Source organism: Sapajus apella, unplaced genomic scaffold (assembly GCF_009761245.1).
Source record: "Sapajus apella isolate SASKATOON/1434 unplaced genomic scaffold, GSC_monkey_1.0 scaffold75, whole genome shotgun sequence".
Classification (NCBI taxonomy): Eukaryota; Metazoa; Chordata; class Mammalia; order Primates; family Cebidae; genus Sapajus; species Sapajus apella.
In genome coordinates this window covers 2,769,710-2,797,291 of record NW_022437015.1, presented here as the reverse complement: position 1 = coordinate 2,797,291, position 27,582 = coordinate 2,769,710, and the positions used below count along the sequence as shown (strand labels likewise).

At 36.9% G+C, this 27,582-nt stretch overlaps 1 protein-coding gene across 6 annotated transcripts in view; it reads left to right on the top strand.

Moving 5' to 3' along the window:
* The window catches only part of ZDHHC15 (zinc finger DHHC-type palmitoyltransferase 15), a 140,104-nt gene that overhangs the window by 48,493 nt on the left and 64,029 nt on the right, over window positions 1–27,582 (top strand). For all 6 annotated transcript variants that reach the window (XM_032251323.1, XM_032251325.1, XM_032251322.1 and 3 more), the window contains 6 exons: window positions 14,846–14,915; window positions 16,397–16,429; window positions 17,177–17,297; window positions 21,840–21,972; window positions 24,377–24,503; window positions 26,631–26,734. In XM_032251323.1, coding sequence (XP_032107214.1) covers window positions 14,846–14,915; window positions 16,397–16,429; window positions 17,177–17,297; window positions 21,840–21,972; window positions 24,377–24,503; window positions 26,631–26,734 — 588 coding nt within the window. The remainder of the gene's footprint in view (window positions 1–14,845; window positions 14,916–16,396; window positions 16,430–17,176; window positions 17,298–21,839; window positions 21,973–24,376; window positions 24,504–26,630; window positions 26,735–27,582) is intronic.

Below are 27,582 nucleotides of genomic sequence, written 5' to 3'. Positions count from 1 at the left end.
TTAAGTGTACAATTCCATGTGTTTTAAAAAATGTACATATCCATGTAACTAAACCCCTATTAAAACTACCATCACCCCAGAAAGTTCTGTCGTGCCTCATTTACAGTCAATCCCACCTCACTTCACTCCCCATAGACAACCACTATTCTGATAGCTTTTCACTATAAATTAGTTTTGCCTGCTCTCAAATTTTATATAATTGAGATCATAGAGTATATACTTTTGGGCCTGGCTTCTTTTATTCAACATAATGTTTATAAGATTCATCCATCTTTTTGTGTATTTTTTTTATTGCTGAGTAGCATTACATTGTATGAATATATCACAGTTTATCCATTCAGTAATTGATACATATTTGGGTTGTTTCTAGTGTTTAGTTATTTTGAGTCAATCTGTTATATTATTGTATAAGTATCTGTGCAAAGACATATCTTCTTTTTTCTTGGGTAAATATCCAATACAGAATTTTACTCTTAGGTTTAATATGCATTACTAAAACAGTAAGTACTCGTTGAACCAATCCTCCACCTTTTAAATTTTGAAAACCTACAGAGATATAGGGAATGTGTTAAAAAGTTTGAAAACCAAGGTTCTTCTGACGTGTCATCCTAAAGTTTCTAATAAGGATAATTATGTTTCACATTTCAAGGTTTTAGAAAGTTTACTGTCAGACACTTATATTCATTTGTTCATCATTTATTCAGCAAATATTTATTAAGATATAAGGCAGTTGGGAAAACTTTAATATGTTCTTGGTATTATATTATATTAAGGACTTGCTGTTAATTTTATTAGAGCAATAACATAGTGGTTATGATTTTTTAAAGTTTTCATGCATATGGAAATATTTATGGTTTGAAGTGACACAGTGTTTGGGATTTGTTTAAAATGCTCAAGTAAAAAGCCAGTAGAAGAGATAGGTGAAACAAAAATGACACAATGTTAATAATTGTTGAATCTGGGTAATAGCACATGGGGTTCATTATACTATTACCTCTACTTTTAGCATATGTTTCAAAACTTCAATAATACTAATTTTTTTTAAGTGACCACTATTTCTGGGACACTGTTCTTAGCCTTGAAAATGTAGAGGTGAACAGGTAGCCAAGGTCCCTATAGGGTTTAAATTCTGATGAGAAGGAAACAGATGATAGGAAATTATGTAATCTCAGGCAGTCATAAACAAAATGATGTGATAGAGCTGAGGTTACAAAGTAGAGGTATATGGGATGACTTGGGCTCAGAAATATATTTTGTTTGATCTCCGATGTGTCTTTTAAAACTTTACATTTCTTGCTAGTTTTTTACATTTAGGATATTTCTACATAAAAATCTAGATTTTTTGCTTTTCTTGATAACTGAGATGATATTTCTTGATAAATGAGATGTGCCACATGGCACAAATTAGCTGGAACTGAGTAGCCGCATACTTCTTCAGAGAGAGCATGAATTCTCAGGTTTCATGCAATCCCCAACCAGCTGCCTCCTTTACTACTCACTATTCCCTGGAACCTTGAGGTATTCGCAGTTCCCAGGATAGGCAGGAATAGGAAAGTCTTCTCTGAGGAAATACCATTTGAAGGCTTAAATGATAAGGATTTAGTCATATGTTTTAGTCAGAGTTCTCCAGATAAATAGAGCCAATAGAATTGTTTATCTATCTATCTGGAAGGTGAGAAGTCCCATGGTCCACCATCTGCAAGATGGAGAATCAAAAAACCTGGTAACGTAGTTATAGTCTGAGTTAAATGGTTTGAGAACAAGTAGTGCTGATGGTATAAGCCCCAGTCTAAGGGCAGAAAAGTGATGTCCCATCTCATGCAGTCAGGCAAAAAAAAGTAAATTTTCTCATCCTCCACATTTTAGTTCTGTTTAGGTCCTCAAAGGATTGTATGAGGCCCACCTGCATTGGGGAGGACAGTCTGCTTTGCACAGTCTAGATTCAAAAGCTAATCTCACCCAGAAACACCTTCACAGAGACACTTAGAAATAATATTTAACCAAATATCTAGGTACCCTATGACCCAGTCAAGTTGACACACAAAATTAACTGTCACAAGTTGAGCCCTTGTCAACTTGGCACCCATACACATCTCCTTAAACCATACTCTCCACCTAAAGGCAATAACAAGATCACAATTTTACCTAACATGATGCAACTCTCATACATTCAACTGAAAGCACACTAATCCCTTCCATGGAAGAAATGATAAAATTCTTGAGTAAGTTTACTTTTCTCCTTGATATTTTTTGACTTAAAAACTATTTAAATACTCTGATATAAAATAAACAATACTTAAATATTATGATGTAAGTCAATACATCTTATGTTACATGATAAGGTAATATGAAAAGGAAGAAAACAAAGATATTTGAGATACAAGCACACACAACTCTATTCATAACAAAATAAGAAAACACTCATAACAATAACAGATATTGGTTCTGTAACTGGTCACATGGTCATAGCTGGTATATATAGCTACTTTCTCCCATCATCCATTCTGTAACCCCTTTGCCTTTAGCAAGCACTTCAGCTAGTACTGGTTTTTTGCCTGATATGGTGACCCAAATCTTCAGTTCTGAAGAGTCTGTGCCATTAGTAGTCCTGCCTGAATTGGGCTGTTGTGGTTTTCCATTGACCTAATCAGGAGGCATAGTAATACGAAGAAATGCCCTAAGGCATCTCCTGTATTCTTGACAAACTCTTTCTTTCCTCCATTCCTGAGTAGCAATAGTCCAATTTACATTCAATAGTCTAATAGTCTATACACCAGTTTACATACCCATTTCCACCCCTTGATTTCCACTCAGGACTCAAGGGGTAGAAACAGAAGTGGCACCACTCACCATTACCCTTAGTTAACCACTAGCAAAATTGAACTATTAAGTCCAATTTACGCTTAATAGTCTGGATCAGTTATCCCAGCCAACACTGCACCTGCCTTCTTGTCCTATTGATTCAGAGACATGAAGATTCCAAAGCGGCTGGGTGGCAGTCTTAACTTCCAGTTCAATGGAATCATTGTGTCCCCTGGTGGAAGCATTCCTCCCTCTGGGACTAACACCTCTAGGCTAGCAGAGAGTAAGGTTGCAGGAAAAGAAAGAAAACCTTTCGTTAGTGGGTCACATAGGGTAATGGTGAGTGGTACCACTCCCATTTCCACCCCTTGATTTCTGGACTTGTGAATACTATCTGAGAATCAGCATTATCTATTGTACACTGATTGTGAGCATATACAGCTTTTGGGAAAATCTTTTCCCAGCCCTGCAAGATATTGACCCCTAACTGGCACTATAAGCGACCCTTCAAAAGACTACGTCGCCATTCTCTCAAGCCAGCTGATTCAGGATGCAGAGGAACGTGGTAATCCAGTAAATTCCCACAAGCATGGGCCTATTGCAGGACTTTTCTTGCTGTGAAGGGAGTTCCTTGATCAGCAGTAATGCTGTGTGGAATATCATGATGGTGGATAAAGCATTTTGTAAGTCCATGGATGGTACTTTTGGCAGAAGCATAACATGCAGGGAAGGCAAATCTGTATCCAAAGTGTCTATTTCAGTAAAGACAAAACACTGCCTCTTCCAAGATAGAAGCACTCAAATGTAATCAACTTGACATCAGGTAGATGGCTCATCACCCCATAGAATGGTGCTATATCAGGTGCTCAGTGTTGGTCTCTACTGCTGACGGATTAGGCACTCGGCAATGGCAGTAGCCAGGACAGCCTTGGTGAATGAAAGTCCATATTGCTGAGCCCGTTTAACCTCTATCCCTGCCACCATGGCCACTTTGTTCATGAGCTCATTGGGCAGTAACTGGGGTGGGTGGGGAAAGAGGCTGACTGGTAATCATAGGACAGGCCATTCTGTCTGTTTGATTGTTAAAATGGTTCTCTGCTGTTGTGCTATTTTCTGAATGTTTGTGTGCCCCTAAAATTTATATATTGAAATCCTATCTCCAAGGAGATGATATTAGGAGGTAAGATCTTTGGGGAGGTGGTTAAGTCATAAGGGTAGAAGCATCATGAATGGGACTAGTGCCCTTATAATAAGGCTCCAGAGAGCTGCTTTGCCCCTTTCACCATGAGAGGGCACAGTAACAAGGCACTATCTATGAAAGAGGCCCTCACCAGCACTAAATCTGTTGGTACCTTGATCCTGAAACTCCGCCTCCAGAACCGTGAGAATAAATTTGCTGTTTAGAAGCTACCCAGTCTATGCTATTTTGTTAGAGCAGCCCCAATGGAGTAAGACATGTGATCAACCGTGACCGAGCATTCACATAAGACACAAATATCTTCACACTTTTTTCCCATTCAGAGAGGCCTTTCCACACACTTCTTTCCAAATTTCCTTGTTACAGGGTTCTCTTTACAAATTTATTTCTCATAGTATTAGTGAAAGGTACATTTTTCTAGACCATCCCAGTGTGAATGAGTAGATCTACTCATTCCATTCTCCTCAAGCCTTTGAATACTCCCCTCAACATTAAACCAAGGCAGGTCCAGCATTTCCAGTTCACTCACTGTGGGCCACCTTTTTGTCATATGTTAGCCAACCAACCAACCAAATTGTTAGAATGCTTCCTAATTCCCTGAGCAGCAACATTAAAAACAGAATCTCTGCTTAGTAGGCCCCTATCAATAAATTTGGCCAGATTCAACCTTATTGTTTTTCTACCATTATTATTTGTTCCCACATATGTTCCCTAGATTTCTGTCTGTATAAATTAGAAAACTTAAGTAGTTCTTTTGGAGTGTAGTACATGTCTTCATGGGTCACACTTTGTACCTCACCTTTAGGGATCTGTTAGGGCTTGAGCCTTATTATAGGTCTTAGAAGCAAAGATGGGTGGGTCCAGAGGAGAATCAACATTGTCCTGTATGGTGGCCTGAATTTCCTCAAGCAATGTAGGGTTGATCCCTTCAGTCAGGAGTGGAGAGGCCAACACCACTGGCAGTTGCAGTCTGCTTCCACTGTTGGTAAGGAGGCCTCGTCTCCTGGCAAAGAAGAAGCATTGAAATTTAGGCACTCAGTATCCCTGACTTCATAAGGGTTTTCCCACACATCCCAATCCTAACTTACAGGATCCAGTTCTTTCCAAATCAGTGCCTTCACTTTAACAGTAGATACCCTGCAAGACTGGGAGTTCAACTATCATTGTAATTCAATTATTTACAGGATAAAATTCTGTGTTTGGTTTTCAGCAATCTCAGTCCTGTGGCTACAGGCAATAAGCATCTCCTTCAGGAGATACATAGAAGCTTTCAGGTAATTTATACAGCACTTTGGCTGGGAATTCCTGAACTCATTGTTTTCTTTTACCACTTTGTTCAATCATGTTAGAAGGCAAAACACAACCTCATTATATTCATTAGTTTTTCAAACATGTTAACAATTATTATATAGTCACCCAGCTACTTGCTTCTCATAAATGGTTGATTAAGATCATCTACTGAAGATACTTTGCATATTTCCATTGCCATATCATGCCACAGATTACCAGTGCTCTCTTTATTAATTGATATAGAGTCATTAGCATCATCAAAACTAATAAAAGTGTTAAGCCAATTCCAGAAACTTCAGAACGAATTCAGAAAATTTGCTCCTAAAATTCTGTTTGTTTGGAATTATTCTCAGTAGGATTCTCTATAGAAAAATCCATAAGGTATATGTATATAAATTATTTACATGATTTACTTTGAGGAGTTAACTCACATGATTATGGAGGCTGAGAAGTCCCATTGTCTGCCATCAGCAAGCTGAGACCCAGAAAAGGTGGTGGTGTAGTACTACTTTGAGTCCAAAGTGTAAGCACTAGGAGAAACAATGGTATAATTTCTACTCCAAGTTCAAAGGCCTCCCGAGAACCTTAGAGCCAATGGTGTAAGTTCCAGTTTGAGTCAGAAGTTCTGAGAACCAGGAACCCTGATCACATAAGTCCCAGTCTAAGGGCAGAATGATGTCTTATATCATACAGTCAGGCAGAGAGAGCAAATTCTCCCTTCTGCTGAATTTTTGTCCTAATCAGGTCCTCAATGGATTGTGTGAATCTCACTCACATTGGGGAAGACAATCTCCTTTATTGAGTCTACTGATTCAAATGCTAATCTCACCCAGAAACACTCTCACAGAGACACTTTAAAATGATGTTTAACCAAATATCTGGGCACCCTATGACTCAATCAAGTTAACACATAAAATTAGCCATCAGAATTAAAACCAAACAAAAAAAAAATGGTATATAGGAGGCAGGACTAACTTGCAGCTTCCACTTGGATGGACAGAACAACATGTGGCATCTCACACCATGAACTTTTGTTCTGGGAACTACCACAGGAACATATCAAGAAAGCAGAAAGAATTCACCGATCTTTTGAAAGCAACATCTTGCCACTGCAAACTCCATAAGACAGCCAAAAACCTGTGAGTGCCCAAAGTGTAGGAGGGGAAAAGTCTAACTCTGAACACACATACTTACCGGGGGATCTGAAAATTCCAATCATGGGAGAAGGATTTAACCTTACTTAGAACTGAAAGACATTTGGAGAGCCAAGAGAAATATAAAAGTAGAGGAAGCAGTAGGAAGAACCCTGTAGGCACTCCCAGTCTTCAGGGAAGCCCAGGCTAGCCATTTTCTTGTCACTAGGGCTCTCTTTACTTTATTTCAAGGATTTCTTGGGGAAGGAACACAAGGAGAAGGAAAATTCCAGCTGAATTTTGTATTAATTTCAACTGAGTGTGAATTTTCTTGGGCAGAATCCAGGGAGGTGAACAGGAAGCGTAGATACGAGCACAGAAGCTGTGGCAGGTAGGAAGGGGCAGGGCCTGAAGGCCCTGATTGCTTTCTCCATGGGGAAGCTTGTAGCAGGGCAAGATCTCAGCCCTGCAAACCGGCTGCCTAAACTAGGTGCTGTTAGTGGAGCATGCTGAGAGTGAGACTGTCCCTGCTGGCTGTATGGGAGTTGGGTGAGGCCTGTAATTGCTGGCTTTTCCCCATGTCCCTGTTGACCTATATTACATAGCAGAGGCAGCCATAATCCACCTGGGAACATAACCCCATTAGCATGAGAACCAAACCCCCATCCCCCCAGCAACCACATCAAGCCCCACACAAGGAGAGTCTGAGCTCAGACATGCCTAACCTGCTCTCACCTGATAGCCTCTCTCTACATGCCATGGTGGCTGAAGATGAAACCTCTTGGGAGCTCTATGTGCCTGCCCATTGCCTGAGAAATCAGAATACTTATCCAGGTGACTTTAGGGAAAGATTGAATCCTCCCACTACTACAGCTCATGCTCTCTTGAAAGCACCATCTTCTGGCTGGAGGCCAACCAACTTAAGCCATTATAACAATGCATAAAAGAACAACCCTGCTCCAAGAAAGGAGAAAACAACAGCTAATCCCACTGCCTGTGACATCTTGGCTAACCAGAGGTCCTGAGTTTGTCCACGTGATAGCTTCACTGACCCCTTCTACCTCCACTGGAGCAGGTGCTGGTATCCATGGCTGAGAGAACTGAAAATGGATCACATCACAGGACTCTTTGCAGACACTCCCAAGTACCAGTACAGAGTCTGATAGCTCTGCTGGGTGGCTAGACGCAGAAGAGCAAATAACAATCACTGCAGTCTGGATCTCAGGAAGCCCCATCCTTAAAAAAATGGGGAAAACACCACCTCAGAATTACTCAGTGGGAGAAAAGAATCTGAACAGCAACCCTTGAGCCACAGAATGTTCCTCTGACATAGTCTACCCAAATAAGAAAGAATGAGAAAAACAATTCAGATAATATGATAAAGCAAGGTTCTTTAACATCCCCAAAAGACCACACTAGGTCACAAGCAATGGATCCAAACCAAGAAGAAACCTATGAATTGCCAGAAAAAGAATGTAGAAGATCGATTATTAAGCTGTTCAAGGAGGGACCAGAGAAAGATGAAAAATAACTTAAAGAAATTTTAAAAATATTACAGGTTATGGATGAAAATATCTCCAGAGAGATAGACAGCATAAATTTAGTAAGTCCACAACTTCTGGAAATGAAACACACTTAGAGAAATGCAAAAGACACTGGAAAGTAACAAGAATATAATTGAAGAAGTAGAAGAAAGAACATTAGGGTTCAAAGAAAAGCCTTTTGAATTAACCCAATCTGACAAAGACAAAGGAAAAAGATTCAAGAAAAAGGAACAAAGCTTTCAAGAAGTTGTGGGATTATGTTAAATGATTATGTTATTCTGAAATCTAAGAATAATTGATTCTGAAGAAGAAGAGAAATCTAAATTTTTGGAAAACTTATTTGGGTGAAAAATTGAGGAAAATGTCTCTGGCCTTGCTATAGATCTAGAAATCCAAATCCAAAAAATCAAAGAACACCCAGGAAATTCATAGCAAAAAGATCATCACCTAGGCACACAGTCATCAAGTTATCTAAAGTCAAGGCAAAGCAGAGAATATTAAAAGATATGAGGCAAAATCATCAGATAGCCTACAAAGGAAGAGCTATCAAGTTAACAACAGATTTGTCAGCAGAAACCGCACAAGCTAGAAGAAATTGGGGTCCTATCTTTTGCCTCCTTAAACAAAATAATTACCAGCCAGGAATTTTGTGTCCAGTGAAAGAAAACTTCAGAAATCAAGGAAAGATAAAGTCTTTTTCAGACAAACAAATGCTGAGAGAATTTGCCACTATCAAGCCAGAGCTACAAAAAATGTTAAAAGGAGCTCAACATCTTGAAACAAAACCTCAAATACAGCAACATAGAACTTCCTTAAAGCATAAACCTCACAGGACCTATAAAACAAAAACACACACACACACAAAAAGGCATTCACACAACAACTACCATGATGAATAGAATAGTACCTCACATTTCAATACTAATGTTGAATGTAAATGGCCTAAATGGTTCACTTAAAAGATACAGAATGGCAGAATGAATAAAAATCTACCCACCAAGTATCTGCAGTCTTCAAGAGACTCACCTAACACATAAGGACTTATGTAAACTTAAGGTAAAGGGATAAAAGAAGATATTCAATGCAAATGGACACCAAAAGTATGCAGGGTTAGCTATTCTTATATCAGAAAAAAACCGACTTTAAAGCAACAACAGTTTAAAAAGACAAAGAGGGACATTATATAATGACAAAAGGATAGTTTAACAGGAAAATATCACAATCCTAAATATATATGTACCTAATACTGGAGCCCCCATATTAATAGAACAATTACTATTAAACTTGAGAAATGAAATAGATAGCAACACAATAGTAGTGGGGAACTTCAATACTCCACTGACAGCACTAGGCGAGACATCAAGACAGAAAGTCAACAAAGAAACAATAGACTTAAACTATACACTAAAACAAATAGGCTTAACAGATATTTACAGAACATTCTACCCAACTACTGCAGAATATACATTCTATTCATCAGCACATGGAGCCTTATTCAAGATAGACCATATGATAGGCCACAAAACAAGTCTCAGTAAATGTAAGAAAATCAAAATTATTTTAAGTACTTTCTCAGACCACAGTGGAATAAAATTGGAAATAAACTTTAATGGGAACCCACAAAACCATGCATAACACATAGAATTTAAATAATCTACTCATGAATGATTGTTGAGTCAAGAATGAAATCAAGATAGAAATTTTAGAAATTCTTTGAACTGAATGATAATAGTAACACAACCTATCAAAGTCTCTGGGATACATCAAAAGTGGTGTTAAGAGGAAAGTTCATAGCATTAAGTGCCTATATCAAAAAATCTGAAAGAGCGCAAATGGACAATCTAAGCTTACACCTCAAGGAACTAGAGAAACAAAAACAAACCAAACCCAAACCCAGCAGAAGAAAAGAAATAACAAAGATCAGAGCAGAACTAAATGAAAATGGAACAAACAAAAAAAAGCAATATACAAGATAAATGAAGCATAAAGCTTGTTCTTTGAAAAGATAAAATTGATAGTTAATTAGTGAGATAAACTAAGAAAAGAAGAGAGAAGAGCCAAATAAGCTCAATTTGAAACAAAAAGGGAGATATTACAACTGCTAACACAGAAATACAAAAGGTCATTCAAGGCTACTAAGGACACCTTCATGGGCACAAACTAGAAAACTTAGAGGAGATGGATAAATTCCTGGAAATATACAAACTTCCTAGATTAAACCAGGAAGAAGTGGGAACTTTGAACAGACCAATAACCAGAAGAAAGATTAAAATGATATTAAAAAATTGCCAGCAATAAAAGTCCAGGACCATACAGATTCACAGCTGAATTCTATCAAACATTCAAAGAAGAATTGCTACCACTCCCACTGAAACTATTCCAATAGATAGAGAAAGAGAGAATCCTTTCTAAATTATCCTATGAAGCCAATATTGCCCTAATATCAAAAAATAATAATAATAACATAGCTAAAAAAGAAAATCACAGACCAGTATCCCTGATGAATATAGATGCAAAAAATCCTCAACAAATACTAGCTAACCAAATTCAACAGCAGATCAAAAAGATAATCCATTATCATCAAGTGGATTTCATACCATGGATTTAGGATTCACTTAATATAGGCAAGTCAATAAATGTGATATACCACATAAATACAAGTAAAAATAAAAATTACCTGATCACCTCAATAGATGCAGAAAAAGCATTTGACAAAATACAGCATCGCTTTATGATTAAAATCCTCAACAAAATCAGCATAGAAGGGACATATGTTAAGGTAATAAAAGTTGTCAATGACAAACCCACAGCCAAATTGTACCAAATAGGGAAAAGTTGAAAGCATTGCTCCTGAGAACAAGTCAAAGATGCCCACTTTCACCACTTCTATTCAACACAGTACTTGAAGTCCTAGCCAGAGTGATCAGACAAGAGAAAGAAATAAAGGGTATCCAAATGAATAAAGAGGAACTCAAACTGTTGCTGTTTTCTGATAATGTGATAGTATGCCTAGAAAACCCTAAAGACTCTTCCAGAAATCTCCTAGATCTTATCAGTGAATTGAGTAACGTCACAGGTTACAAAATTAATGTATACAAATCAGTAGCACTGCTATACACCAACAGCAGCCAAGCTGAGAATCAAATCAAGAACTCCACCACTTTTACTATAGCGGAAAAATTAAAAAAAAAAAAAAAAACACTTAGAAATATACCTAACCAAGGACGTGAAAGAACTCTACAAGGAAAACTACAAAACACTGCAGAAAGAAATAATAGATGACACAAACTAATGGAAACACATCCCATGCCCATGAATGGGCAGAATCAATATTGTGAAAATGGCCATCCTGCTGAAAGCAGTCTACAAATTCAATGCAATTCCCATCAAAATACCATCATCGTTTTGACAGAACTAGAAAAACCAATTCTGAAATTCATGTGAAACCAAAAAAGAGCCCATATTACCCAAAGCAAGAGTAAGCAAAAAGGACAAATCTGGAGACATCACATTATCTGACTTCAAATTATTCTACAAGGCTATTGTCACCAAAGCAGCATGGTACAGGTATAAAAATAGGCACATAGACCAATGGAACAGAATAGCAAACCCAGAAATAAGCCCAAATACTTACAGCCAACTGATTTTTGACAAAGCAAACAAAAACATAAAGTGAGGAAAGGACACCCTATTCAACAAATGGTGCTGGGATAATTGGCAAGCCACAGGTAGAAGAATGAAACTATATCCTCATTTCTCACTGTATATCAAAATCAACTGAACTCAAGTTGGACCAAAGACGACCTGAAATCATAAACATTCTAGAAGATAACATTGGAAAAATTTTGCTGGATATTGGCTTATGCAAAGAGTTCATGACCAAGATCCTAAAGGAAAATTCAACACAAACAAAAATAAATAGATGAGACTTAATTAAACTAAAAAGCTTCTGCATAGGAAAAAAATAATCAGCAGAGTAAACAACCCAAAGACTGAGAAAAAATATTCACAAACTATGTATGTGACAAAGGACTAATATCCAGAATCTACAAGGAACCCAAACAAATCAGCAAGAAAAAAAAGCAAACAATCCCATCAAAAAGTGGGTTAAGGACCTCAATAAACAATTCTCAAAAGAAGATATACAAATGGCCAACAAATGTGAAAAAATGCTCAACATCACTAATTTTCAGGGAAATGCAAGTCAAAATGACAATGCAATACCACCTTATTCCTGCAAGAATGGCCATAATTTAAAAATCAAAGCATAATAAACGTTGGTTTGGATGTGATGAAAAGGGAACACTTTTACACCCCTGGTGGGAATATAAACTAGTACAACCACTATGGAAAACAGTATAAAGATTCCTTAAAGAACTAAAAGTAGATCTACCATTTGATCCAGCAATCCCACTCCTGGGTATTTACCCAGAGGAAAAGAAGTCGCTATATGAAAAAGACACTTGCACAGGCATGTTCATCACAACACAGTTTGCAATTACAAAAATATGGAACCAGACCAAATGTCCATCAATTGAATGGATAAAAAATGCGATACACACACACACACACACACACACACACACACACACACACACACATATATATATATATATATATACTGTGGAATACTACTCAGCCATAAAAATGGAGCAAAATCATGGCATTCTCAGTAACCCAGATGGAGTTGGAGACCATTATTCTATGTAAAGTAACTCAGGAGTGGAAAAGCTAACATCATATGTTTTCACTTATGAATGAGAGCTAAGCTATGAAGATGCAAAAGCCTAAGAATGATATAATTGACTCTGGAGACTCAGGGGAAAGGTAGGGTGTCACAAAGGATAACAGACTACACATTGGGTACAGTGTACAGTGTACACTGCTCAGGTGGTGAGTGCACCAAAATCTCAGAAATCACCACAAAACAACTTATCTGTGTAACCAAATACCACTTGTTCCCCAAAAACCTATTGAAATTAAAAAAACAAAAACAAAAACAAAATTAACCATCACACCAAAATGAGCAGAGGGATGATTATCCCAGGCAAAAGGAACTGCAAGCACAAAAAGCCCTGAAACAGGAGCAATGTTGATTACAAGAGCAGATAGGCAGCCGGTTTCACTGGAACATAGTATGAGGAGAGTTTTGCAAGATACATTTGAAGAGACAGGCAGAGGCTAAATGATGCAGGCCATGGTAAGGAGTTTGGATTTTATTCTGTGGGTGCTGGAAATCCATTGAGAGTTTCAAGTGGAGAGTGATATGATCTGATTTACATTTTTTTTTAAATTTTTGTATATTTAAAACAGGATCTTGCTCTATCGCCCAGGCTGGAATACGGTGGTTCATTGATGGCCCACTGCAGCCTCGAACTCCTGGGCTCTAGCAGTCCTTCCACTTGGACTCCCAAGTAGCTGAGGCCACAGGTGCACACCACCATGCCTGGCTAATTTATTTTATTTTTATTTTTTGTAGAGACAGGGTCTCACTATGTTGCCCAGGCTGGTTTCAAACTCCCAGTCTCAAGCTATCCTCACACCTCAGTCTCTCAAAGTGCTGGGATTATAGACGTGAGTCAGTACACCAGATCTCATGTAGATTTTGACACATCACCCAGCCACTCTGTGTAGTTGGTCTCGTGAGGGGCAAATGTGAAAGCAGAGTGATAAATTACACAGCAATTGCACTCAACTAGCTAAAAGACAATGTGGCTTAAACTAGGATAGGGGCATTGACAGTATAGTTTTAAATATGTAAAAGGACCCAGATATACATGTTCTTCTCCCTTCCCCTTTGACTCAATTATTCCCACAACTTTAGTCACTTACACACTTCCATTGGTAGAAGTGAACACAAATCTCTGCTGAATTAACTGTCTACTGTGTTAAATCAGTTATATGGGCTTAATGTATACTTTAGGTGAAATTATTATACTAGTTCAAATTATTCATCAGTTTAGTTTTTATACTTAATACCCACATTAAGGGCCGGGCGCTGTGGCTCACGCCTGTAATCCTAGCACTTTGAGAGGCCGAGGTGGGTGGATCACCTGAGGTCAGGAGTTCAAGACCAGCCTGGCCATCATGGTGAAACCCCATCTTAAAAAAAAGAAAAAATAAATAACCACATTAAACACAGTCATACTCTATCAATGAACCTGGAGAAAATTAGAGGGAAAGTAAAAACCTTTTCATCTAAGAGAAAGGAAGGAAAGAAGGGGGGAGGAAGGGAAGAGGAATGATTTTTTTTTTTTATATCAGACTTAGAGTTAAAAGACTCCTAAAATAAGAAGTCATAAAAACTGTACAGGTCACAGCCCTGCCAGCAACTTGTTGTGTGACCATGGGTAAATCACTTGATATGGCCCAGATCTTTACTTTCTTTAGTAAAGAGGTCAATTAAACTAATTGTTCTAGAATGTCTCTTCTGTTCTCCAAATTATTATTCTAGGAACCACTGTATGTTTTAGGAATGTTATCCACCTTATAAAATTCAATCTCTGGAGATAGGAGATAAATTATGAATCCTTATTTTCAGATCAGAAAGGTGGGGGTAAATAAAGGCAAAACTATTTTTCAAGATCCCGCAAGCAGTTGATAGTATGGTTTGTTTTATAATGAAAAATCTTATGACAGATATCCAGATATGAAACTTTCCCTATTCCTTTCAGCCCCCAAAAGTGTTTTCAAAATTGGATCCAACAAGGAAAAAAATATATACCTCAATTCTATTACATAATCTGCCTTTTGCTTGGCAACTTGAGATGATTTTGACTATCTATAATCAGTGCATAACAAGTCATCCAGATAAGCTAATAAGATATAAGGTCTTATATTGAGTCCTAACAAGTGCTAACCACCTTATTTTTTTATAGCTGTACGATTCTGTGACCGGTGCCATCTGATCAAGCCAGACCGCTGCCACCACTGCTCTGTCTGTGCCATGTAAGTGACGGCCATATTTCCCCTGAGCTGAGCTTAGCTACTGATGGTTGCCTAGACAACAAAATGACTGATCCTAGCATGTAACCATACCTAGATAAGAGCATTTCCTTTTAATCATAATGAGCATATGCCAAAACCCCTCACACGGATGACGATGATTCAAGCTACTCTAAAGATAAGTACAAGAAGTAAGACCACATTTTTAATATAAACATTTTATTTGAGAACAGTTTTAGACTTACAGATTTATTGTGAAGATAGTTCTTATATGTCTCATACCCAGTTTCCCTTATTGTTAACATCTTATGTTTGTATGGTACATTTGTTGCAATTAATGAACTAATGCTGATAACATTATTTTTAACTGAAGTCTACATTTAAATTTCCTCAGTTTTTCCAAAATGTCCTTTATGTGTTCCAGTATTCCATCCAGGATACCACATTGCATTTAATAGTCATGTCTCGTCTCCTTAGCTTCTCTTAGCTGTGGCAGTTTCTCAGACTTTACTTGTTTTTGATAACCTTGACAGTTTTTAGGTTTAATGGTCAGGTAGTTTGTAGAGTGTCCCTTGATTGAGATTTGTTTGATGTTTTCCTCGTCATTGTTAGACTGGGGTAATATGATTTGGGGAGGAAGACCATAGAGTAAGTTGTCATTCTCATTGCATCATATTAAGGGTACCTATAAACATGACTTATCACAGAAATGTTAATTATGATCATCTGGCTGAAGTCATTTGTCAAGTTTCACCACTGTAAAGTTATTCTTCCTTTCTGTACTGTACTCTGAAAGGAAGCCACTATGCACAGCCAACATTAAAGGAATGGGAAGTTATGCCCTCCATCCTTGAAGGTGGAGTAGCTACACAAATTATTTCAAGTTATTTTGCTTGGGACATTTATTTCATCTCTTCATTTATTTATTCAATCATTTTTATATCAGTATGAAAGCATGAATATTCATTTTATATTTTGTGTTATAACTCAATATCACTTTATTTATTTTGTTGCCCAAATTGTTCCAGCTTTGTAAACCCCATTTTTATGTTGATACATGTAATCTTCATGCCTTTCCTCTTGAGTGCTTATTCCACCCATAGTTCTCTTAACTTTGATTCAGATAGAGGCTATGTCTTTTCTTATATGTTTTCTTCTGTATTTTTATTAAACTAAGTATTGAACAAAATGATAGGAGACATCTTGAACCTTTTCTCTATATTAATAATCTGAAGTTCTCAATCCCTTTGAAAGGTTGGACTTATAGGCATGTAGCATGCTGCTGACATGATCCCATAAAGTGTTGTGATTGCCTCATCCTAGGGACAACTGAGGGCCATAGTTTTGGAATTACTATAGTGGAAATCTGAGAATGGGTGTACTGGAACCATGTAAAAATACTGGTGAAACTTTGAGTTTAATTATGAGGTGTTGCTTCATTTCCATAGCCTCACTTATCACATTGTATTTTGTCCCCTTTGTAGGTGTGTGTTAAAAATGGATCATCACTGCCCCTGGTATGTCTGTTTGATTCATTTCTCTCTGATAAAAGGGTCAAAGTTGCTCAATTCTATGCACTTTTCTAAGCATAGTTGTCACATGCCTGTTTCTACCACCATAATTCACTGGGTTTTATATTTCTGTAGGGGAAAGGGGAGGGGTAACATTTTAAAGCAAGAATAAATATAAAACCAAAGGTATAGTAGTGAATGCCTGGAGTTACAAAGCTAATGGTCTCCTATTCATTAACTTTAGCAATTGAGCCTAGTAACTAAATAAAGCACAAATATTTCTCCTTTTGACATTTCACAATTCAATTCTGTTTCTAGATGCCTTGATGTTTGAAATATTCTAGAATGTTAAATTCAGCAATTTTCCAAATTTTGTATATCAGACTCAGAGAGCCAGTCTGAAATCACCTAACTACAAAAAGAACATGCCACAACTGTACCAAGTGTAGCTGCTAAAACTATAATACATTTTTAGCAACCAGGATCAGTTTTGCTTGGATGTGTCAGGAACGAGTCCAGAGCTATTAGGTAGGCCAGGTGTTACTGTGTCTGTAAATGAAAGAAGAAACAAGTGAGACATGAACTTGTTTTTTCCAGTCTGTTCTTAATAAGGGACTTCTATCTCTATTGGGCTTTTACAAGACATATAATGAAGCAGCAGAACTAGCATGATTCCATTGCTTAGTTCATTTATGTATCAGTATACTCTCAATCAAGAGTTGTGGATTTCAAATTAGTTTTTCTTTTTTTTAGGGTTAATAACTGCATTGGATTTTCCAACTACAAATTCTTCCTTCAATTCTTAGCTTACTCTGTTCTCTACTGCCTGTACATTGCTACAACAGTCTTCAGCTATTTCATCAAATACTGGAGAGTAAGTTAAAAATATCCTGAAGGGTTCCCCCAGAACAAACGCACACTCACTCCAATTTGTGACATTGTTCACCCTCTATCTTTTTACATTTTTCAATAGCTTATACTGTTGAAGTAACCAGAAGATAAGGCACTAAAAACAGGTTTTCTATATTGAATACTCTGAGATTTAGGAAGCTGTTATTTAAAGATTCTAGTTAAGTTTCTGTTACACGTGCGAATCTTGCTAAGGCCTTGAGGAACCTAATCTCTTGACTCCTACTGATTCTTTACAGTGTATTTCTCCAACTGAGTTTTAAAGATCCACTTTTTACCAGTTACAGATTTGAAAAATGTTGAAACTAATTTTAAATCCCTAGTTTCCTAAGAAAAAGACTAACAGATCACTCCCCTCTTGTTAGAAAATACTTCCTAATTCCCTATTCAAAGGAGAGTTACAGAATTCCTACTGTTCAGAAAGATATATTGACTTACCTTCACATATGAACAAAATGAAATGGGGAGGGTTTTTCTGTTTTGTTTTGTTTTTTAACTTTGTGTGACAAACACTAGGTTAGCAATTAGAAAAATTGAGATCTGATACTGGATCTGTTACCTGCTTCACTGGCTCATTGCCAATATCAAATGAAACAGATGTTGAAAGTGCTTTACCTTTCAAAATGTGATTCTAATAATTATAATGAAATCTCAAAAAAGTATTTTCATCTACTTGAAGATATCAATCATAACCAACTACTTCCTAAAAAGAAAAACAAACTTAAAGCAGATTTTTAAAATTTACTTATGGATACAAGGCCCGGCAGAAGTATAGTGAAAAATGTTCTAAATTTCATACTAGTAGACCCCCAGAGATATCTCTTCCCCACAGCTCCACTACAATTACTAAGACATCCATGATAAAGGCTGTCCAAAGTGAACCTGAATATCAAAAGACAGATGTGGACAGAACTACTAGTTACTTAGGAATTGCACAAAAGCCTGTATAACAGGAATATCTCACCTCGAATGGAAACATAAAGCTCTAGAGAAAGAACACGAATTCAGTGACCAGAATATAGATTATAATAAACTGAAGAAAAAAGAAAACGAAGGCAATAGGAACCTAAATAGCCAAGAATATTTAAATTATTAATTAGTGCATTGATCTCTAGTAATATAGAAAAGATAGTGTAGAAAATTATAGTGATGTGTGCTTTCCATTTCCCCTTCAACTTGCTTAATTAGTTCAGATATTTAATAACTTTAAGAATAAGGAATTATATAATAGATATAATAATCACTAACTCAGGGACTCTACAAAAGTTTATGCAGAAATAAAACTTTTTCATAAATTTTCTACAAATATAAAATGCTTCATCATCTCTTCCTTTGTTCCGTTCAACAGCACATGATTATTATAAAATCCACATACTGAGCTACTACCCTGAATGTGAAGAAAATCTGCTCTGTCCAATCAGCAGGGAAAGTGTCAGCCTTGGTCTTCACTACAGACCTTTTTTGGTGCTTAACACAGTAGGCTATTGTTCAGGAACCACCTTTTACCATCGTAACAAAATAAACAATAATGCATTTCACACATTTTGCCTTTAGCCCACTTAGCCAATAATCAAATGTCATAATGCCAGCCAGGTGTTATATGCTTTTTTCATTTTGGAAAGATAATATTTGGATATGAATTATCTTCAGAAATGTGCCAGTATTCACAAGTAATACCAAGAGTGAACATAATCTTGTTCTCTTTCTATTCCTTCATTTTTTTCCCACAATAGACTACCTCATGCCTGACAGATGAGAGGCAAGACAATCTGTCCTGGCTTGTCCTAAAATGAAAAGGGCATTGGCAGTTCAGAGAAATGCTCCTTTGCAGTCTCTTTAGCCAGGTAACACTTCAGTGTAGTTTAGGGATGGCTTTCTCAGTTTAAATTGAATCTCCCCTTAAAATAAAAAGTAAACACTGCCATGTACAGGTATTGATCGACTTACGACCTATGCAACTTATGACCATTCGACTTTACGACCACAATCGCTAGCCACGACTGCTCCGCGTCTGGCAGCGCAAACGTTGCCCAGCTGGGCGTACAACAGTGCGGACCAGCTTCTGGCAGCACTACCATCTCCGCGTGCACCATTTCAACTGTACATATAGCCTACTCAACTTAACGACCAAATCGTGTTATGACCGGTCTGCCAGTCCCAATTGTGGTCATAAGTCGAGCACTAGCTGTATTTTGAAATCCATGTATCAAGGAAACAAGCTGTGCTCCTAACAATAGCAACCTTCATTTGTATAGTACTTTACAGTTTTTAAAGCACTTTCATACTCCTTATCTCATCTTATCCTTACCACAACCCTGTGAAGTAGGCAAAGCATTAATTATTAGTCTCATTCAAAGATGATAAAAACTGAGGCTTATAGTAGTTAAGTGACTTGCCTATGATTACCCAGCTTGTAAATTTCAAAGTTAGGACTTTGACCTAAATCTGACCCTAAGCCCAGTGATCTTACACACTGTACCATGTCCTAGTGCCCATTATGGCTCTGCTTTAGAGAAGCTCTAGCTCCATGGGAATAAAGAATTCAGAAAACCATCTGATTATTTCTCTCTTCTCAATATTAAACAATAGCTACTTTGATAAGAGATTGAGCTTTGCCTTATGCAAAAAAGTACTAATACATACCTCCTATATTGAGCCATGAATCTCCTCACAGAGCTATTAATTATTTTAGAAACAAGATAATAACATTATTCAGCCAGTATTCATCTGATCTGTCTCTGATGGCTATTGCTTTGAGTGATTTAGCTTGGCTATCTCCCGAGAAGGTGTTTTTAAACATAGGGCCATCACCCTCTTCTAACAAAAGAAAAAAGTTTCAGAATAACTCTTATCAAGGGACAACATAGTAGATATGCTTTGGCAGGCAGAAAAATGTTCTTTAAGAGTAATTGAGTTGGGGTGAGGGAACAGACTTCAGCTCAGCCACACAGACTGTGGATTGACTTTATATCAGTCCCTCTTGTCCAGCCATTTTCTACTATCCATATATATGTGAAAAAAATAAGAAGTGAGCTTTAAAATAAATGTGAGCTTTAAAATATTTTTAAAACATTCTTTAAAAACTAAAGATTGTGAAAGCAAAAACACAGACAAGGCAAAGCCAACTGCAAAGCAATATACAGAGTCTTTTCTATAAGTTCAAAGTAAAAGAAAACCCCCCAATCAAGTTCAATTTTGGTGCTTAGGCCAAGAATTTATAGAGGGATCATTTCAAAAAGGAGAGTTTCAGATAAATATTCCTGAAGATTGACGTTCTTGAGGGAGCTCTTTCCTGAGCTGCTCTGTCCCTATGCAATTTTCACCTGGACCCCCACTCAGCTTACAGCATCTGACTGGCTGAAGATAAGGGGAAGCATCCTTATCTTCATCCTTCAGTATACAACCTGGAAGATTCCCAATAGTTCCATACATAAAAATGAATAAAAATATTCTCTTGAGAAGAAAAAAATCTGTACTATCTGGACTTGCCAAGTATTGCCAAGCCTTAACTTTCTCTTTCCAAATTGGAGTAGAACTAGATCATTCGGAAGTTAAGGTCCACTTCACTTAAGAATCATATTTTTTATTACTAGAGAGCAATTAGAAATATTTCAAAGTGATTCATCACACTGAAACAATAATCATCACAGGGAATAAGGAAATAAATAATAGTCATTCCCCCAACTGTTCACTCCAAAATTGAAAATGTTTTCTAAGATTCTCTTCAGGAGATAAATGTTACATGCTGCACATGATACAGAACTTTATAACATTCATTCTGGTCTAGGCTGCATGTAGGAAAAAAAGGCTGGTGCCACATGGAAAATAAGATGTCCTAGATAACTATAAAAATCTGTAGCTACCTACTTTTACATTTGCCTGTAAAAATTCTGCTTGATTTTTACTGTCTAGACAGCTGTTTCACAGGATGTAATACACCAGCACATTCTACCTCAGCTTTAAAAAACAACCACACAAAACTTACAACAGCTTTAAAATCAGGTTATGACTTATGAGTAGGACATTTTAAAATTCTACCTATATGTTTTAACTTCTTACATACATCACTGTGACATTTTTAACACACATATGTCCAAGGAAACATGATATATAAAGAATTCCAGAATAACTTACACTGAGGCAAGAGGATAAGGCATATGACTTCAAGATCTCAAACTAAATGGAGTACAAGCTGTAAGAGGTTGCATGCCAATTATGGCTTGAGTATACCCTTTTTACATTACCCTTTTATAACTGGTACCTAATATACTCTATTTAACACTGAACTGCACTTAAGCAAGTATCCATTTTAGGCTTTGTAGGCTGAGAGCATACTCACAGATATCATGATTAATCTAAAGAACCATATTATAAACATTTTACAGAATCTATTTTTAAAATTACAGCTAGACATTTTATACATATGAAAAACTGCTAACCTATATATTTTTAAAAAAACTAGCCATGCTTTTCCACTTTAATCTTTTGTTTATTATTTCTTTTCTAGGGGGAATTACCCAGTGTTCGCTCTAAGTTCCATGTCCTTTTTCTCCTCTTTGTGGCCTGCATGTTTTTTGTCAGCCTTGTGATTCTCTTTGGTTACCATTGTTGGCTTGTCAGCAGAAACAAAACCACCTTAGGTAAGACTTAACATTAAGATTAGGAAAAAACATATTAATGTGTATCAGATTGACCTGTGGATTGTTCCCAAATATAACTTCCAGTGAAGGATTTTAGCTGCAATAACATCCCTCTACCCCCAAACTGAGACAGATGAAAATACATATTACCAAACTAGAAAGGCATAGTGAATGAAGCTTATAGGCTAATTATGATAATATTTTTTAATGAAACCCCACACAGAAACAAAATTGCCCATTGTATTTTATAGTGTATACCGGGTAATAGCTACCAAGGTTTATAGCTCAGAAGATTTCTAAAAGCTGTTCACATAAAAAAAAATTAAAGAAAGAATCAGTACAGAAGAGAATGTCAGAATTTATTATGCACATCTAAAAACAGAGCCCTGACAAAAAATCCAAACCAACCACAACAAGAATCCAGGTCTTGAGAAACAAACAAATCGGTGAATATCTGCAATCATCAAGGGGTTCTTAGGTACTGTGGGAATGAGATAAATATATTGAACAAATGATTTTCTAGAAAATTAGTGAAATAAATGAACATATTTTCTATCACTTACTCTATAGGCTATTACTTGGAAAACTATACTTCTGATGGATTCCAGTACATTTTATTTCATCGATGGTGAAATAAATATTTACATTGTGTACAAATCAGTACATGAGGAGTGAGGATAAAATATACAAGTTTTGAGTGTTGAATGTTTAGTTAGGATGGATTTGAGAAAAGTTTAGTGCATAAGCTACTACACATTGGGAATTTATTTGCTAATGATGCTAACAGCTAAGAAAGTATTTGCATCTATTGACCATGCATGGTGGCTCACTCCTGTAATCCCAGAACTTTAGGAGGCCAAGGCAGGAGAGTCATTTGAGCTGAGGAGTTTGAAACCAGCTTGAGAACATAGCAAGACTACATCTCTACAAAGAAAAATTAAAATAATCAGCTGGGTGACATTTCACAATAGCAAAGCCATGGAATCAACCTAAACGTCCATCAATGGCAAACTAGATAAAGAAAATGTGGTGCATATACAACATAGAATACTATGCAGCCATAAAAAAGAACGAGATCCTGTTTTTTGTAGCAACACAAATGAAGCTTGAAGCCATTATCCTAAGTGAACTAACTCAAGAACAGAAAATCAAATACTACATGATCTCACTTACAAGTGGGAGCTAAAGACTGAGTACACATGGACACAAAGAATGGAACAACAGACACTGGGACCTACTTAAGGGAGGGAAGAGTATGGGAGGAGGGAGGGGTTCAGAAAAAAAATACACTTGGATTCTATGCTTAGTACCTGGGTGACAAAACAATGTGTACACCAAACTCCCAAGTCACAAATTTACCTTTAAAAGAAACTTGCAGATGTACCCTGACCCTAAAATAATAGTTAAAATATTTAAAAATAATAATCATTAGCTAGGCGTGGTGGCACATGCCTGTGGCTGCAGCTCCTCAGTAAGGTAAGATGGGAAGATTGATTGACCCTGGGGGGTTCTGTTTAAGGCTGCAGTGAGCTAAGATTGTGCTACTGCACTCCAGCCTGGGTGACAGAACAAGACCCTATATCTGTTTTTTAAAAATAAAGTATCTGTACCCATTTTCTCAACCAAATACATATGTAGCCCCTAGTTGCTATGGTGGTAGATTAGCACATTTGGCTTAGAGAACAGCTACAAAGTGGAAAACCACTAAAAGCTTTGTGATAACAGAATCTGAAAACAAAGAACAAATGAGAAACAGTCAGATGCAGCTAGAGTCCAACAGTGAAAGCATTTGCTTAATGGGATTACTGTGTGTCTAAAAATAATGTGCACTAACACGATCCCATTCTTTATAGTCTTTGAAGTGATTACGGCTCACCAATTGATATTTTATCTGAAGTAAAACTCAGTTTCTTACATTGCAGGCTTCAGCATCAACACTTTCATTTTTGAAATGTTGCAAAACCAAATCAATGTCATTACCAACTCTTTATGTGTCATTACTTTCTTCCCAGCTCTAAAGATGGAGGCCATTTTGCTACAGTTGCCACTTAGATTCTAATAAAGTGCTGTTAAATCTGCTCCAATACTCTAAATTCAGCAGTACAAAATACATACTACCCCCATGGCTGCTTAATTATTTCTACCATGTATTTCCTCTGTCTTTTACAAAGAGAGTACTAATTCTTTGTATGCAATAACAAGCTTAGTTTGTGATAAGTGATTAAGCTGGTTTTTACTAAGTAATTTAGCAGTAACTAAAAATGAGGGGTCTGTGCTACCACAGCAAAAAAGATATCATAGAACCAAGACACATAAATGGAGAATTGTAAAATCATGACTATGCCGAAATTTGTTTCTTCATCGTTTTCTTCCTCTTTTCCTCAACTCTCCTGCCCTGCCTTAGAGGCCTTCTGCACTCCAGTGTTTACAAATGGCCCAGAGAAAAATGGGTTCAACCTTGGCTTCATCAAGAATATCCAGCAGGTGTTTGGAGATAAGAAGAAGTTCTGGCTAATACCTATTGGGTCCAGGTGAGTAAATATTACCAGTGGAAGAAGTTAGTGCTAGACCATGCCTTAAAGTGGCAAATTCAATTTTGATTGCAGTTTGCAGCAGGTATCAGCCCAATGTGAAACTCTATTCCTCAAATTATTCATTTCTAGGTTAGTAAAGACAAATAAAGAGGTGAGGATATGATAAAATAGATATTCTCATGCTTTCTTTGTGGCAATGTACAGTGGCACTACCAATCTTTTATAACTGAATTTGGTAATACCTATCAAAAAACATAAGAATCTACATGTCCAACATCTCAATAATTATATTTCTGGGAATTGAATCTATCCTAAAGACAGAAACAAACTATGCACAAAAATGTTCATCATAGCATTATTTATAGCCAATAATTAGGAAACAACCTAAATATACAATAATATGGGAATGGATAAATAAATGTGTGTGTGTGTGTGTATGTGTGCATATATATATTTATATATATATATATGCGTGTGTGTGTGTGTGTGTGTCTACTGGGTGGAATATTATATAATCAAAAGTAATGGTTATAAAGCCTATTTAACAAAAAGGGAAAATGCTTACTATATTTTAAATGCAAATGAAAAATCCAATACGCTGTGATTAAAAACATAAATATATATAGAAGAAAAACAGCAGAAGATAAATATACCAAAAAGTTAGAAATTATCTTTTCTCCATTTTTCATATTTTGTCATTAATGCTAATATTATTTTATGAATAAAAAATATAAAAAGCAAGAACAAAGATTAATTTAGAGGTTGTAGGTAATTCTTAGGACTGCAACAAGAATTCAGAGAAAGCAGTGGATGAGAAATAAACAGTCAAGCTTGTATTCTTTGAAGGACTTTGTTAACCAAATTGAACCACCATCAACTAAACTAACTCTGGAGCAGAGCTTGTTTACTGCCTTCTTGCAGCCCCCTTTTGGTCCCCTCCTTAGACAGGGATACATTTATGTTCACTTAGTTGAGGAAACTTTGTTGTGGGTAGGGTGGCAATTAAGGAAAAATTTCTCCTCCCCTTCATTGATTGCCTTGATACTTCCTGTATATCAGTTAGTATTTTGCAAGCTCGTTTATTTCAGAGATGTGGTGTATCCTACTATTCAGTTTATAAATCGCAAGGCAAAACTATGTCAGTGGGCAATACTGATTAATAACTGTTACCAGATATTACCTACACTCTATTCACATACTCACATACACAAATATGCACACATCATCACCATGTCAAAGGGAGGTGTAAAATGAGTCTTCTCTGGAATAAAAAACAAAATCAAAAATCAAAGCCCATTCACTTATAATCAGTATACTTACATTCTCTTTAAAGTACTATCAATAAAATCTGTCAACTTTCAATTAACCACATACATGAACAGGAGAAAAGGCATAGGTAACATCAAAAGTCATCCATACTTAAATTTGGAATGCATTCACATACCTAAACTGAACTGTTCAAACTGTAACCTAGGGCCAGGGCCAGCTCAGTTCCCTCCAATACACCCCATCCATTAGCGGCCAGAAATTAACCAGGGAGTTGACCCTAACTTACCATAGGTAGCCACAAAGCAGGACCCCACAGGTGCATAATTGCCCCCAAAATCTGCACTCTAGAGATATGGCTCAATCTGACTCTTTTACCTAGTTTCTAATAACCTTTCTGCCATGCAAATCAAATAAATAACAGTGCATTCAGGCATTGTCTTTCACCAATTCACACCAGCTTATCTCCACTGTATTCAATGTTTCAGAGACGGGTCATCTTTCTTGAAAACTTAGAATCAAAGCAATAAAATAATGGGATATAAATTGGTATCATCATCACTAAGTAATATGTACGAAGTTTGCTGTGTGTGCATATTGCCATACAGGGCATTTTGGGAAGCAAATTAAAGAGTTGCTTACAAACAAGACGTTAACGATGCAGACACACAAATAATATATGGAAACCGAGAGCACTGCAGCAACTAAATGATGCTATTGTAAGAGCCCATTCCACTATGGCCTTAGACATTAAGACTAAATATGCCTAAGAAACCCCCTCTTGTTTTTAAGAGGATTATAACCTTTACAAAATTCTATGTCAGCTGCAATAAGTCACTGCCTTTCTTTTCCAACTAGCCCTGGTGATGGACACTCCTTCCCTATGAGGTCTAGGAATGAGTCACAGGACCCATTGCTAGCAAATGAAGAACACTGGGAAGACAATGAGGATGACAACCGAGGTAAGTAGGGTCAAAGACTATGAAGTCCACATTAATAAAATCAATGTAATGTGGTGAGTAAATAGGGTCCAGAAAGACTTTATAAGCATGTCAACCTCAAGTGTCCTATGGATAGAGGAGAGTAAGTATGGCCAGGTTTATTTAGTAACCATGGGTAGTTTAAATAAGATTAGATGGCAGCTTGGGAGGTCCTTACCAGATATGTGATTCCATGATTTATATCACCAGTCAGATATAAACCTGGATATATATGGATTTCTAAACAATCCTGATGCATAGTCAGTTGTACTGCTTTGCTTGAAAGTGGAGTTCAATTTAATCAATGGGTAACAATTCACCTCTCTCCATCCTCCTTCATTCACACTGATTAAATTTTTTTAAATTGTATACTCACTCTCTTTTCAGTATAGTTTAAATACACTAAAAACTAAAAGATAGTAATGGGGGTAAGCCTACACATGAATGTAGTCTACTTTTCTAAAAGGAAGAGGGGCAAAGGAAAGCAAATTTCAACTTTCTCCCACCAGGTCACTGGGTCATCCTAAGGTATTTTGTAAAGAGCTAAAAGTTGAGTTCTCATGTAATATATCCCCATTGCCAGCCCTATGCCTTGTCTCCACCTGTTGCTGTGCCTACTTCTGTGCCTCCAACATTTACTTATGTTGCTAATACCAGCCATTAGAGAGTAGTTTGGGGCTACTGTTCCCAATAATGCAGTAGATGGCAGCAATTTTGCATAGGAACTTGTAGTAGCTATCAAAAACTGTACCTGGGGTGAAGGAGGCTAAATGAGTACGTGGAAAAGCACTGAAGTTGGAGCAGCGGTGGAGAGCAAGCCTTTCTAATTT